At 43.0% G+C, this 17,500-nt stretch overlaps 1 protein-coding gene across 1 annotated transcript in view; it reads left to right on the forward strand.

Moving 5' to 3' along the window:
• Positions 1–17,500, forward strand: part of LOC142939569 (latent-transforming growth factor beta-binding protein 4-like) — a 78,615-nt gene that overhangs the window by 54,148 nt on the left and 6,967 nt on the right. The window contains exons 20-29 of the mRNA XM_076082774.1: positions 619–738; positions 2,139–2,252; positions 4,951–5,076; positions 5,238–5,363; positions 8,387–8,509; positions 9,132–9,263; positions 9,981–10,106; positions 12,878–13,021; positions 13,672–13,947; positions 15,546–15,617. Of these exons, the coding sequence (XP_075938889.1) occupies positions 619–738; positions 2,139–2,252; positions 4,951–5,076; positions 5,238–5,363; positions 8,387–8,509; positions 9,132–9,263; positions 9,981–10,106; positions 12,878–13,021; positions 13,672–13,947; positions 15,546–15,617 (1,359 nt within the window). The remainder of the gene's footprint in view (positions 1–618; positions 739–2,138; positions 2,253–4,950; positions 5,077–5,237; positions 5,364–8,386; positions 8,510–9,131; positions 9,264–9,980; positions 10,107–12,877; positions 13,022–13,671; positions 13,948–15,545; positions 15,618–17,500) is intronic.

Genomic DNA, 17,500 nt, shown 5'->3' on the forward strand with positions numbered 1-17,500 from the left:
CTACAGTAATCTGTAAAGGTACTTCATGCAGTCGTGGGAAGTAACTAATTACTTTGAATGAAGTACAATGTTGATGTACTTGTACTTTACTTGAGTATTTCTACTCTACATCTGATATCATTAATAATACACAAATATATCATCTTAAGAACATTAAAATACTGCTTGTGTGTTTAAAGCATCAGCATTAATATTCTAATAACATGATTCATATTGTATTTAAACACTGTGAAACGGACTCATATGCACAGCAAGTACTTTATATCTGGATACTTTAAGTACATTGTGCTCTGAATACATTTATACTTCAGTTGAATCCTAAATGCAGTACTTTACTCATCAGAGAGTATTTCACCGTCTTGTATTCGTTGTGTTGTTGTTGTGACACTTTGGTGAATCTGAACTAAACATTTAAAATATCCACAAAAGCTCTGACGTGTCGTATGAAAAGTATTAATATAATATGAAGTATAGTCCAGCAATATAACGGAGTACAATATCAGATATCATGTGGTGTTTGAGTAATATACTGTAGTAGAGAGTAGTATAATATATTATGATAAGAGGTAATATATAACAGAGCGTGTGTGTGTGTCTGTGTGTGTGTGTGTGTGTCAGATGAGGATGAGTGTGAGGATCCTCTCCAGTGTCCAGGTCAGCAGTGCATCAACACTGAGGGTTCGTACGGCTGCGTCTCCTGTCAGCCCGGGTTCGGACTGCTCAACGAGCTCTGCTCAGGTAAACTCACCCGTTCACCTTCATCACACAACAGAGACCGGAGCTATTCGTCACTTCGCTTTGAATTAAAGAGACAGGAAGTGACGTCTTTGGAAGAAGTAAATTTAGCAATATCACGGTGTGGAAATACTCTAGAGCAGAGGTCTTCAACAGGGGGTCCGCTACCCCTAGGGGGTCCACGGAGGTACTGCAGGGGGGTCGTGAAATTTTTTGTTGATTAGACAATTTTTTATATTTTGTTAATATTTTTTTCCCCCAATTTAAATGTCTTTAAATACACATTAACATGAATCCAACATAATGTAGTGAATGGATCAATGGAGGCAGAAGATGTTGTCTTTCAGTCAGAGATCACATCGACACACAGGAGCTCTCAGGCTGGGCACCGGTTCACTCAAAGCGCAGACTAGCCTGGACCTGTCCTCCCTCCAGGTCTCCTGCACACAAAGAGGAGGCCCCGCCCCCATCGCTGCTGTGCCAATCACGAGGCCGCATGTTACATGCTGGCTCTGTCAGGTTCCCCGTGATTGACCGAGAGCCTATTCAGTCCCCGGCTGACTAAGATCCCAGACACAAGGACGCACGCTGTGATATTATTTGAAAAGAAGATCAAATTAAAACATTTACTTCACCACGAATCCTTATTAATATTCCTGCTAAATCACTGCAGCTGCTTTACACAACAGCAGCTACTGAGGCCAGTTTATTATTATCAGTGATCGTTATGAACGAAGATGGATCGTTCTGTAACTCGACCGAAAAACATGAATGTGTCCATTAAGTTAATAGTTCAGTATTGTGTGAAAGATAACAGGTGTGTTTATGCATGGCAGTGGCACTAATAGGCCATCACTCATTTATGTTTAAAATGAAAACATCAGTGTGAATATCTTGTGTGCATGATTATCATGCAATTGACAGACAATGTTGATATTGGCATTGGTATCAGCTGACAAGGTGTGTTTATAAATGGCAGTGGCACGGCCTCCCTACTCACTGTACCTTCACATGTTTAAAATAAAACATGAATATGTGAACCTGTGTATTATTAGAATAGCTTAGTATTGAATGCACAATAAAGAGGTATGTTTATACATGGCACTAGGCCCATTTAATATAAAACACAATTTTATACAATATATATAGTCGGGGTCCCTGCTCCATCTCTCTATCAGTTTGGGGGTCCTTGGCCTGAAACACGTTGAAGACCCCTGCTCTAAAGTATTAGCTTCAAATATACTTAAAGTACCAGGTAAAAATACTCAGAGTAATATATTTTATATATGTCTTCATCACTTTAACGTTGCAGCTGATGAAGGTGGAGCTCATTTGAATTACTTTTTGGATATTTTACCAATATGTTTGTGCTGTTTAACACGTAGTTGTGATATTGTCTGCAGACGTGGACGAGTGTCGGGGGTCTCCGTGCTCCGACGGTCGCTGTGAAAACACACCTGGAAGCTACCACTGTGTCTGTCGCCATGGTTACAAGCTGCAGAACAACACCTGCACAGGTGAACGTCAGCAGTGGTTCAGAAGTACTCTCTTTACTGCAGTAAAAGTACCGAGCAGCCATGCTAGCTGTTTCCCTCTGTTTCCAGTCTTTATGCTAAGCTAAGCTAACCAGCCGCCGGCTGTAGCTTCATATTTAATGTGCAGACGTGACGTCAATGTGATACTCAGAGAGAAAGAGAAGAGAAACTGTTGCTTTAAATGAGGTGTGTGTGTGTGTGTAGATGTAGATGAGTGTGCAGAGCCGTCTCAGTGTCCTGGTCAGATGTGTGTGAACGCTGTGGGGTCGTACCGCTGTATGTCCTGTCGACCAGGTTACACACTCACCAACAGACAGTGTACAGGTACGCACACACACACACACACACACACATAAAATAATATATTTTACTGTTTTGATTGATTTATTCGACTTCATCTCATTTTCATCCTGAATTTTATTCTATTTTTAATCCTATTTGTGTGTTTTTATATAGTCTTTCTAGTGTTTCTTTTACATTTTTAATCTTTGAGTTTCCTCGTTATAATAAATGAACGTCCTGTAGACGTGGACGAGTGTGAGGACAGAGAGTCTTGTCCCGGTCAGCAGTGTGTGAACTCTGAAGGATCTTACAGCTGTGTGGACTGTCAGAGGGGACACCACAGTGTGAACGGACTGTGTGCAGGTACACACACACACACACACACGCACGCACACACACACACACACACACTCACAGACACGCACACACACACACGCATACACACACACAGACACACACACTCACAGACACGCACAGACACACAAACACACACACACACACAGAGACACACAACTGTGGCATGTTCTGGAGATTTTGTCCAACACTTCATGGTCCACATATCAACAACTGCCGGCCAGATTGGCGTGAAATTCACTGTGAATATTCATGCTTACCAGAGGATGAATCTTAATGTGTGTGTGTGTGTGTGTGTCAGATGTGGACGAGTGTGTGCAAGGCTCTCAGTGTCCTGGTCAGCAGTGTGTGAACACTGTGGGGTCGTACCGCTGTGTGTCCTGCCAGCCTGGATACGGCAGCAGGGACGGCTCCTGTCAAGGTAACGCACACACACACACGCAGATTATTACGCTAAAGATGGTTACGTTAAAGATTGTTACGCTAAAGATTGTTACGCTTAAGATTGTTACTCTAAAGATTGTTATGCTAAAGATTGTTATGCTAAAGATTGTTACGCTAAAGATTGTTACGCTTAAGATTGTTACGCTTAAGATTGTTACGCTAAAGATTGTTACGCTAAAGATTGTTACGCTTAAGATTGTTACGCTTAAGATTGTTACGCTAAAGATTGTTACGCTAAAGATTGTTACGCTAAAGATTGTTACGCTTAAGATTGTTACGCTTAAGATTGTTACGCTAAAGATTGTTACGCTAAAGATTGTTACGCTTAAGATTGTTACGCTAAAGATTGTTACGCTAAAGATTGTTACATTAAAGATTGTTACGCTAAAGATTGTTATTAAAGATTGTTACGCTAAAGATTGTTATATTAAAGAGTGTTATGCTAAAGATTGTTACGCTAAAGATTGTTACGCTAAAGATTGTTACGCTAAAGATTGTTACGCTTAAGATTGTTACGCTTAAGATTGTTACGCTAAAGATTGTTACGCTAAAGATTGTTACGCTTAAGATTGTTACGCTAAAGATTGTTACGCTAAAGATTGTTACATTAAAGATTGTTACGCTAAAGATTGTTATGCTAAAGATTGTTACGCTAAAGATTGTTACGCTAAAGATTGTTATGCTAAAGATTGTTACGCTAAAGATTGTTACGCTTAAGATTGTTACGCTTAAGATTGTTACGCTAAAGATTGTTACGCTAAAGATTGTTACGCTTAAGATTGTTACGCTAAAGATTGTTACGCTAAAGATTGTTACATTAAAGATTGTTACGCTAAAGATTGTTATTAAAGATTGTTACGCTAAAGATTGTTATATTAAAGAGTGTTATGCTAAAGATTGTTACGCTAAAGATTGTTACGCTAAAGATTGTTACGCTAAAGATTGTTATGCTAAAGATTGTTACGCTAAAGATTGTTACGCTAAAGATTGTTACATTAAAGATTATTACGCTAAAGATTGTTATATTAAAGATTGTTACGCTAAAGATTGTTATATTAAAGATTGTTATATTAAAGATTGTTATGCTAAAGATTGTTACGCTAAAGATTGTTACATTAAAGATTGTTATGCTAAAGATTGTTACATTAAAGATTGTTACGCTAAAGATTGTTACATTAAAGATTGTTATGCTAAAGATTGTTATATTAAAGATTGTTACGCTAAAGATTGTTACGCTAAAGATTGTTACGCTAAAGATTGTTACGCTAAAGATGGTTACATTAAAGATTGTTATGCTAAAGATTGTTATATTAAAGATTGTTACGCTAAAGATTGTTACATTAAAGATTGTTATATTAAAGATTGTTACATTAAAGATTGTTATATTAAAGATTGTTTCGCTGAAGATTGTTATATTAAAGATTGTTACGCTAAAGATTGTTACATTAAAGATTGTTATATTAAAGATTGTTTCGCTAAAGATTGTTACATTAAAGATTGTTATATTAAAGATTGTTTCGCAAAAGATTGTTATGCTACGCTGGTTTCAGAAACAGCAGACGTGATTTTACTTTTTTTTTACCTCCTCTGTCTCCTGCAGATGTCGACGAGTGTGCCAGCGTCGGGGCGTGCGAGTCAGAGCGTGTGTGTGTGAACACCGTTGGCTCGTTCAGGTGCGACTGTCCGCCCGGGTATCGAACCTCCAGCCTGGGGAGACAGTGCAGAGGTGAGTGGAGTTCACCGTGTGCTGACGGCTGATGATTTATTAACGACTTTTTACTGCAGCACTTTGAAATGTTTAATATTTTATTATTGTCATGAAGTTTGTCTGTTAAATCCATGTTAAAAAGATAACGCGTATGTCTGTGTGTGTGTGTGTGTCCTCAGACATTAACGAGTGTTTGGAGGGAGATTTCTGTTTCCCCAGAGGAGAGTGTGTGAACTCACCAGGATCCTACACATGTGTGTGTTCTCAGGGATTCACACTGAGTGACAACAGAACCGCCTGCATCGGTGAGTCAGAACCCAACTTAATGTACTGAGTTACATTCCACCGATGTTACTAATGTAGATCTAAGCAAACAAACACTGTGGACCTCCAAGGGTTCTCCATGGTTCTGTTGTAGACGTTTGTAGTTCTGTTGTTGAATGTATGCAGTTATGTTGCAGATGTTCTGTTGTTCGATTTTTGTGGTTTTGTAGCCATGTTTGTGGTTCTGTTTGTGGTTCTGTTGTTTGATGTTTGTTGTTCTGTTGTTTGATGTTTGTTGTTCTGTTGTTTGATGTTTGTGGTTCTGATGTTTGATGTTTGTGGTTCTGTTGTTTGTGGTTCTGTTTGATGTTTATTGTTCTGTTGTTTGATATTTGTGGTTCTGATGTTTGTGGTTCTGATGTTTGATGTTTGTGCTTCTGTTGTTTGATGTTTGTGGTTCTGATGTTTGTGGTTCTGTTGTTTGTGGTTCTGATGTTTGATGTTTGTGGTTCTGTTGTTTGATGTTTGTGGTTCTGTTGTTTGATGTTTGTGGTTCTGATGTTTGTGGTTCTGTTGTTTGATGTTTGTGGTTCTGATGGTTGATGTTTGTTGTTTGTGGTTCTGATGTTTGTGGTTCTGATGGTTGATGTTTGTTGTTTGTGGTTCTGATGTTTGTTGTTTGTGGTTCTGATGTTTGTGGTTCTGTTGTTTGATGTTTGTGGTTCTGATGTTTGATGTTTGTTGTTTGTGGTTCTGATGTTTGTGGTTCTGATGTTTGATGTTTGTGGTTCTGTTGTTTGTGGTTCTGTTGTTTGATGTTTGTGGTTGTGATGTTTGATGTTTGTTGTTTGTGGTTCTGATGTTTGTGGTTCTGTTGTTTGATGTTTGTGGTTCTGATGTTTGTGGTTCTGTTGTTTGATGTTTGTGGTTCTGATGTTTGTGGTTCTGTTGTTTGTGGTTCTGATGTTTGTGGTTCTGTTGTTTGATGTTCGTGGTTCTGATGTTTGTGGTTCTGTTGTTTGATGTTTGTGGTTCTGATGTTTGATGTTTGTGGTTCTGATGTTTGTGGTTCTGTTGTTTGATGTTTGTGGTTCTGTTGTTTGATGTTTGTTGTTTGTGGTTCTGATGATTGTGGTTCTATTGATGTTTGTGGTTATATTGATGTTTGTGGTTCTGATGTCTGATGTTTGCTGTTTGTGGTTCTGATGTTTGTGGTTCTGATGTTTGTGGTTCTGATGTTTGTGGTTCTGATGTTTGATGTTTGTGGTTCTGATGTTTGATGTTTGTTGTTTGTGGTTCTGATGTTTGTGGTTCTGTTGTTTGTGGTTCTGATGTTTGTGGTTCTGATGTTTGTGGTTCTGTTGTTTGATGTTTGTTGTTCTGTTGTTTGATGTTTGTGGTTCTGATGTTTGTGGTTCTGTTGTTTGATGTTTGTGGTTCTGTTGTTTGTGGTTCTGTTGTTTGATGTTTGTGGTTGTGATGTTTGTTGTTTGTGGTTCTGTTGTTTGATGTTTGTGGTTCTGATGTTTGATGTTTGTTGTTTGTGGTTCTGATGTTTGTGGTTCTGTTGTTTGATGTTCGTGGTTCTGATGTTTGTGGTTCTGTTGTTTGATGTTTGTGGTTCTGATGTTTGATGTTTGTGGTTCTGATGTTTGTGGTTCTGTTGTTTGATGTTTGTGGTTCTGTTGTTTGATGTTTGTTGTTTGTGGTTATGATGTTTGTGGTTCTATTGATGTTTGTGGTTCTATTGATGTTTGTGGTTCTGATGTTTGATGTTTGTTGTTTGTGGTTCTGATGTTTGTGGTTCTGATGTTTGATGTTTGTTGTTTGTGGTTCTGATGTTTGTGGTTCTGTTGTTTGATGTTTGTGGTTCTGATGTTTGTGGTTCTGTTGTTTGATGTTTGTGGTTCTGATGTTTGTGGTTCTGTTGTTTGTGGTTCTGATGTTTGTGGTTCTGTTGTTTGATGTTCGTGGTTCTGATGTTTGTGGTTCTGTTGTTTGATGTTTGTGGTTCTGATGTTTGATGTTTGTGGTTCTGATGTTTGTGGTTCTGTTGTTTGATGTTTGTGGTTCTGTTGTTTGATGTTTGTTGTTTGTGGTTCTGATGATTGTGGTTCTATTGATGTTTGTGGTTATATTGATGTTTGTGGTTCTGATGTCTGATGTTTGCTGTTTGTGGTTCTGATGTTTGTGGTTCTGATGTTTGTGGTTCTGATGTTTGTGGTTCTGATGTTTGATGTTTGTGGTTCTGATGTTTGATGTTTGTTGTTTGTGGTTCTGATGTTTGTGGTTCTGTTGTTTGTGGTTCTGATGTTTGTGGTTCTGATGTTTGTGGTTCTGTTGTTTGATGTTTGTTGTTCTGTTGTTTGATGTTTGTGGTTCTGATGTTTGTGGTTCTGTTGTTTGATGTTTGTGGTTCTGTTGTTTGTGGTTCTGTTGTTTGATGTTTGTGGTTGTGATGTTTGTTGTTTGTGGTTCTGTTGTTTGATGTTTGTGGTTCTGATGTTTGATGTTTGTTGTTTGTGGTTCTGATGTTTGTGGTTCTGTTGTTTGATGTTCGTGGTTCTGATGTTTGTGGTTCTGTTGTTTGATGTTTGTGGTTCTGATGTTTGATGTTTGTGGTTCTGATGTTTGTGGTTCTGTTGTTTGATGTTTGTGGTTCTGTTGTTTGATGTTTGTTGTTTGTGGTTATGATGTTTGTGGTTCTATTGATGTTTGTGGTTCTATTGATGTTTGTGGTTCTGATGTTTGATGTTTGTTGTTTGTGGTTCTGATGTTTGTGGTTCTGATGTTTGATGTTTGTTGTTTGTGGTTCTGATGTTTGTGGTTTTTCCTCAGACAATGTTTTCAGTCAGAAACACAGAACTCAGTGTTCGTGTTGGTCCTATTCTGTTTCTGCTTTAAACACTGATGTAATGGTGATGTCATCTTTGACCCGTCCTCATGATGACCACATGTGTATATACTCGTGTGTGTGTGTGTGTGTGTGTGTGTGTGTGTGTGTGTGTGTGTGTGTGTGTGTGTGTGTGTGTTACATGCACTGACGGTCTCTCTCTCTCTGTAGATGTGGACGAGTGTGTGAAGTCGGGTGTGTGTGTGGACGGCCGCTGTGTGAACACTGACGGCTCCTTCCAGTGCCAATGTCAAACCGGCTTCACCACCAACCCAGAGAGGACCACCTGCCTCGGTACACACACACACACACACACACACACACACACACACACACACACACACACACATGTTTTCATTCAATCATCAAAACCTGATTCTAAATTTAAGTACTGTAACGTAAATGTTGACGTACTTGTCTTGAGTATCTCCACATTCTGCTCGTTTATACTTCTACTCCTCTACATCTCATATTGTACTGTTTACTGCACTACATTTAAAAACTACCCAACAAACTAGAAGTGGTGGAAGAAGTACTCAGACCTTTTACTTTGGTAAAAGTAGCAATACCGCAGTGTAGAAATACTCTGTTTATAGTAAAAGTATCAGTATCAAAAACATGATGAATCTACCACTGGCAGAGTTTCATAAGTACTTTCACTTCTAGTTCGTGTTGCTGATAATACTTCTACAGTTAAGTAAGACATTGAATACAGTGAATGACTTTTATTGGAGTCTTTTCACATGTCTTTACATGAGTAATCAGTAATCAGAGTACTTCCTCCACCACTAACAAAGATAACAGGTCACACACAGATAACAATCCTCATGGCTTCACATGGTGGTTTTGACAGTTCAAAGAAGCTTTATTGGCACAAAAGAAGCTAACAAACACACATCGTCTCTCTGTGTCTCAGACGTTGATGAGTGCGTCCGGTCCGGCGGCTCCGTGTGCGTGTCACAGCGATGTGAGAATACGATTGGCTCGTACCGCTGCCTCACTTCCTGTGAGCCGGGTTTCCAGGTGATGCAGACCGGCGGCTGTGTGGGTGAGTCTGACTTCACATCACATCCCTCTTATGTTTTCATATGTTTTTATTATGACGACACGAGCACAAAATAACTGTCTCTGTGAAACTCAACATCTACAGCAGATGTTTGTCAGAGTCAAAGCCCTCCAGAGAGGGGACATTACGTTTAATGTGAAACAGACGGAGGAGGACTCTTATACTGAAACATGATCAGATATTCAGATACAAGTACATGTACTCAAGTACTGAACTTGAGTAGTACACATTTGAAGTACTTGTACTTGTATTTTGATACTTCTACTCCACTACATCTCAGAGGCAAATGTTGTACTTTTTACTTTACTTCATTTATCTGACAGCTTAAGTTACTTTGACAGTATAGTAATAGTGCTTCAATACTACAGTAAAGAGTACTTTCACAGTGTAGTACTAGTGCTTCAGTACTACAGTAAAGAGTACTTTGACAGTATAGTACTAGTGCTTCAGTACTACAGTAAAGAGTACTTTGACGGTATAGTACTAGTGCTTCAGTACTACAGTAAAGAGTACTTTGACGGTATCGTACTAGTGCTTCAGTACTACAGTAAAGAGTACTTTCACAGTATTGTACTAGTGCTTCAGTACTACAGTAAAGAGTACTTTCACAGTATTGTACTAGTGCTTCAGTACTACAGTAAAGAGTACTTTCACAGTGTAGTATTAGTACTTTAGTACTCTGTCCCCTCTGTCCCTCAGACGTTAACGAGTGCTCCAATGAGACGCTGTGTGGACGTCACGCCTTCTGTCAGAACCTGGTGGGGACCTACATGTGTGTGTGTGACCGGGGCTTCACCTCCACCGCTGATGGGAAGGCCTGTGTGGGTACGTGTCCGTCCTTACTCACCTGTGTCTGCAGGTGTCGGGGAGTTCTACTGCTTTGTGTTTTAACCAGGAGCCAAACCTCCGGTTCTTTAAGTGAAGTCAGAGCTTCATGTGTTAAAGCTGCATTCTCTCTAGTGTCCAGCAGGGGGCGACTCCTCTGGTTGTATAGAAGTCTATGAGAAAATGACTCTACTTCTCTCTTGATTTATTACCTCAGTAAACATTGTAAACATGAGTTTATGGTCTCAATCTATAGTTTCAAGTCTTCTTCAATACAGCATGATGTTCATTTAGTACATTATGGCCCATTTAGAGCAGGGGTGTCAAACATATGGCCCGCGGGCCGTATCCGGCCCGCCACGTCATTTTATGTGGCCCGCGAATCAGCCAGATAAAAAAAAATAAAAGATTTAAGTTAGATTTGATAAAAAAAATATCCCCATAGTCGAAATTATGAGATAGAAATTCGAAATTATGAGATACTTAAACACACAGTCATAAGCAGCTCTTTGGCTGGTTACTGTACACTTGAAATGGAAATGTATTGTGAGTACATTGAAGACTACTTTAAATGTGGCTTTAAAACACATGAAATACTTCACGTGGGATTGTGCAAACGCACCCTTGAAAGGATTTTAAGCTTTGAACAAAGTTATTGTAATAACTTCCATCCATCCATCCATTTTCCACCGCGGGTCGCGGTGGCAGCAGGCCAAGCAGGCCGACCCAGACTTCCCTCTCACCAGCAACATGTTCCAGCTCATTCTGGGGGATCCGAGGCATTCCCAGGCCAGCTGGGAGATGTAATCTCTCCAGCGCGTTCTGGGTCTTCCCCGGAGTCTCTTCCCAGTTGGACGTGCCTGGAAAACCTCCAGTGGGAGGCGTCCAGGAGGCATCCTAATTAGATGCCCGAACCACCTCAGCTGACTCCTTTCGACGCGAAGGAGTAGCGGCTCGACTCCAAGCTCCCTCCTGATGACCGAGCTCCTTACCCTATCTCTAAGGCTGAGCCCGGCCACCCTACGGAGGAAACTCATTTCGGCCGCTTGTAGCCGCGACCTTGTCCTTTCGGTCACGACCCAGAGTTCGTGACCATAGGTGAGGGTAGGAACATAGACCGAGTGGTAAATTGAGAGCTTTGCCTTCCAGCTCAGCTCCCTCTTCACCAAGACGGTCCGGTGCAGCGCCTGCTTTACTGCTGCAGCCGCACCGATCCGCCTGTCGATCTCCCGCTCCATCTTACCCTCACTCGTGAACAAGACCCCGAGATACTTAAACTCCTTCGCTTGAGGTAGGCACTCCATCCCCACCTGGAGGGAGCAATCCACCGGTTTCCGGCAGAGAACCATGGCCTCAGATTTGGAGGTGCTAACTCTCATCCCCGCTGCTTCACACTCGGCTGCAAACCGCCCCAGTGAATGCTGGAGGTCATGATCCGAGGAGGCTAACAGGACCACATCATCTGCAAATAGCAGAGAGGCGATCCCGAGACCCCCGAAACTGACGTTCTCCGCCCCCAGGCTGCGCCTAGATATCCTGTCCATGAAAATCACGAACAGGACCGGTGACAAAGGGCAGCCCTGGCGGAGGCCAACACCCACCGGGAACGTGTCTGACTTATTGCCGAGAATGCGGACACAGCTCCTACTGCAGTCGTACAGAGACCGGATCGCCCGTTGTAATGGGTCCGGCACCCCATACTCCCGCAGCACCCCCCACAAGACTCCCCGAGGGACCCGGTCGAAAGCCTTCTCCAAGTCCACAAAGCACATGTAGACTGGTTCGGCAAACTCCCAGAACCCCTCCAGTAGTCTTGCGACACCCTGGGAAACTCCGGAAAAGGACAAAGTCCAACCCCTCTCCAGGAGCTTGGTTCCAGAGCCAACGCTGTGTGTGGAGGTGAGTCCAACTATTTCTAGCTGGTATCGCTCCACCTCCTGCACCAGCTCCGGCTCTTTCCCCGCTAGCGAGGTGACGTTCCACGTCCCTAGAGCTAGTCTATGCCGCCGGCGATCGGCATGCCCGGGCCTCCAGCCCGACCCGCCGCCCGGTCTGCATAGCACCCGACCCCGATGCTTGTCCCTGCGGGTGGTGGGTCCACAGGGTGGCTGCTCCATGGTGTTTATTCGGGCTGAGCCCGACCGGGCCCCATGGGCAAAGGCCCGGCCACCAGACGCTCGCCTACGAGCTCCCCTCCTGGGTCTGGCTCCAGGAGGGTGCCTCGGTTTCCCTGGTCCGGGCGAGGTGGCTATAGTCCGTGGGCTGACTATCATAGGGGTCGTTTTGAACCACTCTTAGTCTGGGCTCTCCCCTGAAACCTGTTTGCCTTGGGAGACCCTACCAGGGGCTAATGCCCCGGACAACATAGCTCCCAGGATCACTGAGCCACTCAAACTCCTCCACCACGATAAGGTGGCGATTCGCGGAGGAGATTGTAATAACTTGTCTTTGATATTTTCTTTGATAGCTTGATCTTTGATAGAGTAATGTGGGTTTCTGGGGTGTGGGTTTAAAGGAAGTATTAAGCGTCATAAATGTCCTCAAGTGATGTCACTTGAGTCAAACATCGATGGAGACTACGAGTTTGAAAAGTAAAACATGTGGAGTCACAAAGGAGTGAGACATCTGTAGCTCGTCTCTGCAGCAGGCTAGAACCTCCAGTAGACTAACACACAGAGACACACAGACAGATGCATTGTGGGTAATGTAGGCACCAGATGTTTCTGACAGTGATGATGGATGAGGACTAATGTCTCTCTGTCTCCTTTCAGACGAGGACGAGTGTGTGTCTCTGCCCGGTGTGTGTGGTTCAGCTCGTTGTGAGAACGTAGAGGGGTCCTTCATGTGTGAGTGTGACACACGGGGACACGAGTTCGATACCAGCAGCAGACGGTGCGTCAACACCGACCACCAAGGTAGAAAGATGTTTATTCATCACAAACATGTACACGGATATACATTTATGTTTTACCAGTAAAAAACATCATGTTTCATGAAAGGGGAGGAGAGGAGGAGGAGGAGAAGGAGAGGAAACAAGAGAGGAGACGAGATGAGGAAAGAGGAGAGGAGGAAACAGGAGAAGGAGGAGGAGAGAGGAGGCAATGGAGGAGAGGAGATGAGTAGAGAGGAGAGGAGGAATCAGTGGAGGAGGAGGCGGAAGGGAGAGGAGGGGAAACATGAGATGAGGAAAGAGGAGAGGAGGAAACAGGAGAGAAGAGGAGGAGGTGAGGAAACAAGAGAGGACAGGAGAGGAGAGGAGGAAACAGGAGAGGAGATGAGGAAAGAGGAGAGGAGAGGAGTTCCTTTCTGAATGAATCATCTTCTGAAAACATTTAGGTGACAAACGTTTAGTGTCTCCTCTCTGATGATCTCAGAAGGAACCAGCACATCTTAAGGAGACACAGGTCCACTTTATTGGTATCGTTGATCCTTTAGGAATCAATCTGCACATTATTTTTATAATAACAATAAACATTATTTTGTGCAGCAGAATGTTTGTTAATCATCTTGAAACCACGTTTTCAAACTAACCTCTTATTATAATTAACCCTTTCTCCTCCTGCAGCAGAGATCGTCTCCGGCTCCTCCTCCTCTTCCTCCTCCTCTTCTTCCTCCTCCTCTTCCTCCTCCTTCCATGTCAGTATGGTGGACTTGGCCCCGGTGCTGCCCCCCCTCCCCGCGGCGCGTCCCGGTGAGCTGAGGGAGTGTTACTACAACCTGGCTGAGACGGGAACCTGCAGCCTGCTGGCAACAAACACCAGCCAGCAGGAGTGCTGCTGCACGGTGGGGCAGGGGTGGGGGCTGGGCTGTCAGTACCACAGCTGCCCCCCCACTGACACAGGTGAGACAGGAAGTCAGTACCACAGATACAGGTGAGACAGGTAGTCAGAACCACAGATACAGGTGAGACAGGAAGTCAGTACCACAGATACAGGTGAGACAGGAAGTCAGAACCACAGATACAGGTGAGACAGGTAGTCAGAACCACAGATACAGGTGAGACAGGAAGTCAGTACCACAGATACAGGTGAGACAGGAAGTCAGAACCACAGATACAGGTGAGACAGGTAGTCAGAACCACAGATACAGGTGAGACAGGAAGTCAGTACCACAGATACAGGTGAGACAGGAAGTCAGTACCATAGATACAGGTGAGACACGAAGTCAGTACCACAGATACAGGTGAGACAGGTAGTCAGTACCACAGATACAGGTGAGACAGGAAGTCAGTACCACAGATACAGGTGAGACAGGAAGTCAGTACCACTGACACAGGTGAGACAGGAAGTCAGTACCAGAGATACAGGTGAGACAGGAAGTCAGTACCACAGATACAGGTGAGACAGGAAGTCAGTACCACAGATACAGGTGAGACAGGAAGTCAGTACCACTGACACAGGTGAGACAGGAAGTCAGTACCACAGATACAGGTGAGACAGGAAGTCAGTACCACAGATACAGGTGAGACAGGTAGTCAGTACCACAGCTGCCCCCCCCCACTAACACAGGTGAGACAGGAAGTCAGTACCACAGATACAGGTGAGACAGGTAGTCGGTACCACAGATACAGGTGAGACAGGAAGTCAGTACCACTGACACAGGTGAGACAGGAAGTCAGTACCACTGACACAGGTGAGACAGGAAGTCAGAACCACAGATACAGGTGAGACAGGAAGTCAGTACCACAGATACAGGTGAGACAGGAAGTCAGTACCACAGATACAGGTGAGACAGGAAGTCAGTACCACTGACACAGGTGAGACAGGAAGTCAGTACCATAGATACAGGTGAGACAGGAAGTCAGTACCACAGATACAGGTGAGACAGGTAGTCAGTACCACAGCTGCCCCCCCACTAACACAGGTGAGACAGGAAGTCAGTACCACAGATACAGGTGAGACAGGTAGTCGGTACCACAGATACAGGTGAGACAGGAAGTCAGTACCACTGACACAGGTGAGACAGGAAGTCAGAACCACAGATACAGGTGAGACAGGAAGTCAGTACCACAGATACAGGTGAGACAGGAAGTCAGTACCACAGATACAGGTGAGACAGGAAGTCAGTACCACTGACACAGGTGAGACAGGAAGTCAGTACCATAGATACAGGTGAGACAGGAAGTCAGTACCACAGATACAGGTGAGACAGGTAGTCAGTACCACAGCTGCCCCCCCACTAACACAGGTGAGACAGGAAGTCAGTACCACAGATACAGGTGAGACAGGTAGTCGGTACCACAGATACAGGTGAGACAGGAAGTCAGTACCACAGATACAGGTGAGACAGGAAGTCAGTACCACAGCTGCCCCCCCCCCCCCCCCCCCCCCCCCCCCAAAGACTCAGGTGAGAGAGGAAGCCTCCAGGTGTTGTGTCTCCGTCTCATTGAAGTGTCTCTGTGTTTATGTGTCTCTGTGGTTCTGTGTCTCCGTGTCTCAGCCCAGTTTCAGTCTCTGTGTCCCAGTGGGAGAGGATACGTGAATACTGGACCTGGAGCCTTCAGCTACAGAGGTACAAGTACACATTTATACTGGTATGCACTGTTACAGAGTACTATTTACCAGTGGTGTATAAACGAATTAGAAATACTTCGTTATTGTACTTAAGTCGTTTTTTTGGATATCTGTACTTTACTTTACTATTTATATTTCTGTTGACTTTCACTTTTACTTCACTACATTTTGCAAAGAAAACTGATACTTTGACTCCGATACATTTCCCCTGAAACCTTCGTTACTCGCTACAAAATCAAATCTATCTTTAGAAACAAAATGAATCATGAGACCAGCGTCGGGGACTGTGGTGGAACAGAGACTGCAAGCAAGCAGGTTTGGTGAATCAGTGGTCCTAGCTTGCAAGTTAAATCATTGGTTAATCACGTTAATGCGCAATTGCAAACAAGTGCTCTCAAAGCCGCGGTGTTTAGATTCCCAGTGATGCCCAGGATGCTATATGCTATAGCTAGCGAGACTACATGAGCAGAATTCCACTCTACGATGACTGATTTCATGACGGAAGCAGAAATGGAAGCACCGGCTACTCCCGAAACAAACTACGGTGGTGACGAAGACCAACACCCGAGGATCGCTAGCGAGTTAGTGAGCTGAGGAAGTGTTGACAGTTGTGAGATGTTGTTGATTTGAGTCATCTTAGCTATAATCATTGCAGCACTAGTTGGCTAACGTTAGCTAACTTAACGTTAGCTAGCCACCACACCATAGGATTGACGGGAGCCGCGACAGCGCAGCATTAGGGTTAGCATTATAGTTAGCATTAGGGTTAGCATTAGGGTTAGCATTAGTGTTAGCATTAGGGTTAGCATTAGGGAAATCCTTCCCAGCTGTGCGCAAGCTGTGTGTGAAGCTGAACACACCTCTACCTGCCTCAGCGGCCTGTGAAAGGCTGTTTAGCATCGCAGGACTAGTCTTCAGCCCAAGAAGAGCGAGACTGAATTCTCGCAATTTTGAAAACCAACTTCTTTTGAAGATGAACAGGACGTTTTTCAGGTTCAAGTAATGACTGGGTTGTTACTTTCGGTGCTGCTTTAGTATTGATCATGTTTTGATATTTGAGTCATTTTGTGGATGATCAGATGGAGTTATGATGGTAACAGTCGCCCAATTGCAGATTCAGCTTGAGCAAAACCTTTGTGTTCAAATCAGGCCCATAGGAGTTCACAAGGCAGGTGTCCTTTCTCACAACACTGACCTGATGCATCAAGTGGATATTCTTTGCTGAACACATCATTATGCATTTGCCCTCTACATCCTCTAGTCGGAATGAGCATACTTATAAACACACTGTTACAACTCCTTCATAGTGTCATATTGTGACTAGAGGAGAATTATGATGATAAGTTCATAGTAGATGCAAAAGTATACTTATGTACAATATATCATGTTGAACATTGTTACTCCTGGATGGATCACAGCCAACACAATTATGTTCAACACAGCTCCATGTCCTTGGTCATGGTGCCACAGCACTTAAAAGAATAAACTTCATAATTCTCAAAATTCTGACCCTTTGCTTTTTTATTAACAGCATTTACTTGTACTTTTACTTTCAATACTTAAGTACATTTAATATCAGAAAATTACTTTTGATACTTAAGTACAATAAATATCAGATACTTTAAAACTTTTACTCAAGTAGTATTCTAATAGGTGACTTTCACTTTTACTGGAGTAGTTTTCCAGTTAGGTATCTTTACTGTTACTCAAGTATGACTTTTGGGTACTTTATACACCATTGATATTTACTCAAGTACTTTGAGCACTTTAAACAACAAATACATGAAGTATTATTTATATTATTGATGTATATGTATTATTGTAGTTGAAGATAAAACTTTATTTATATTAAAGTGATGTACACGTTAACACAGCAATCAC

The sequence above is a fragment of the Anarhichas minor genome, unplaced genomic scaffold, assembly GCF_050575085.1.
Source record: "Anarhichas minor isolate MPS153535 unplaced genomic scaffold, ASM5057508v1 ptg000102l, whole genome shotgun sequence".
NCBI lineage: Eukaryota > Metazoa > Chordata > Actinopteri > Perciformes > Anarhichadidae > Anarhichas > Anarhichas minor.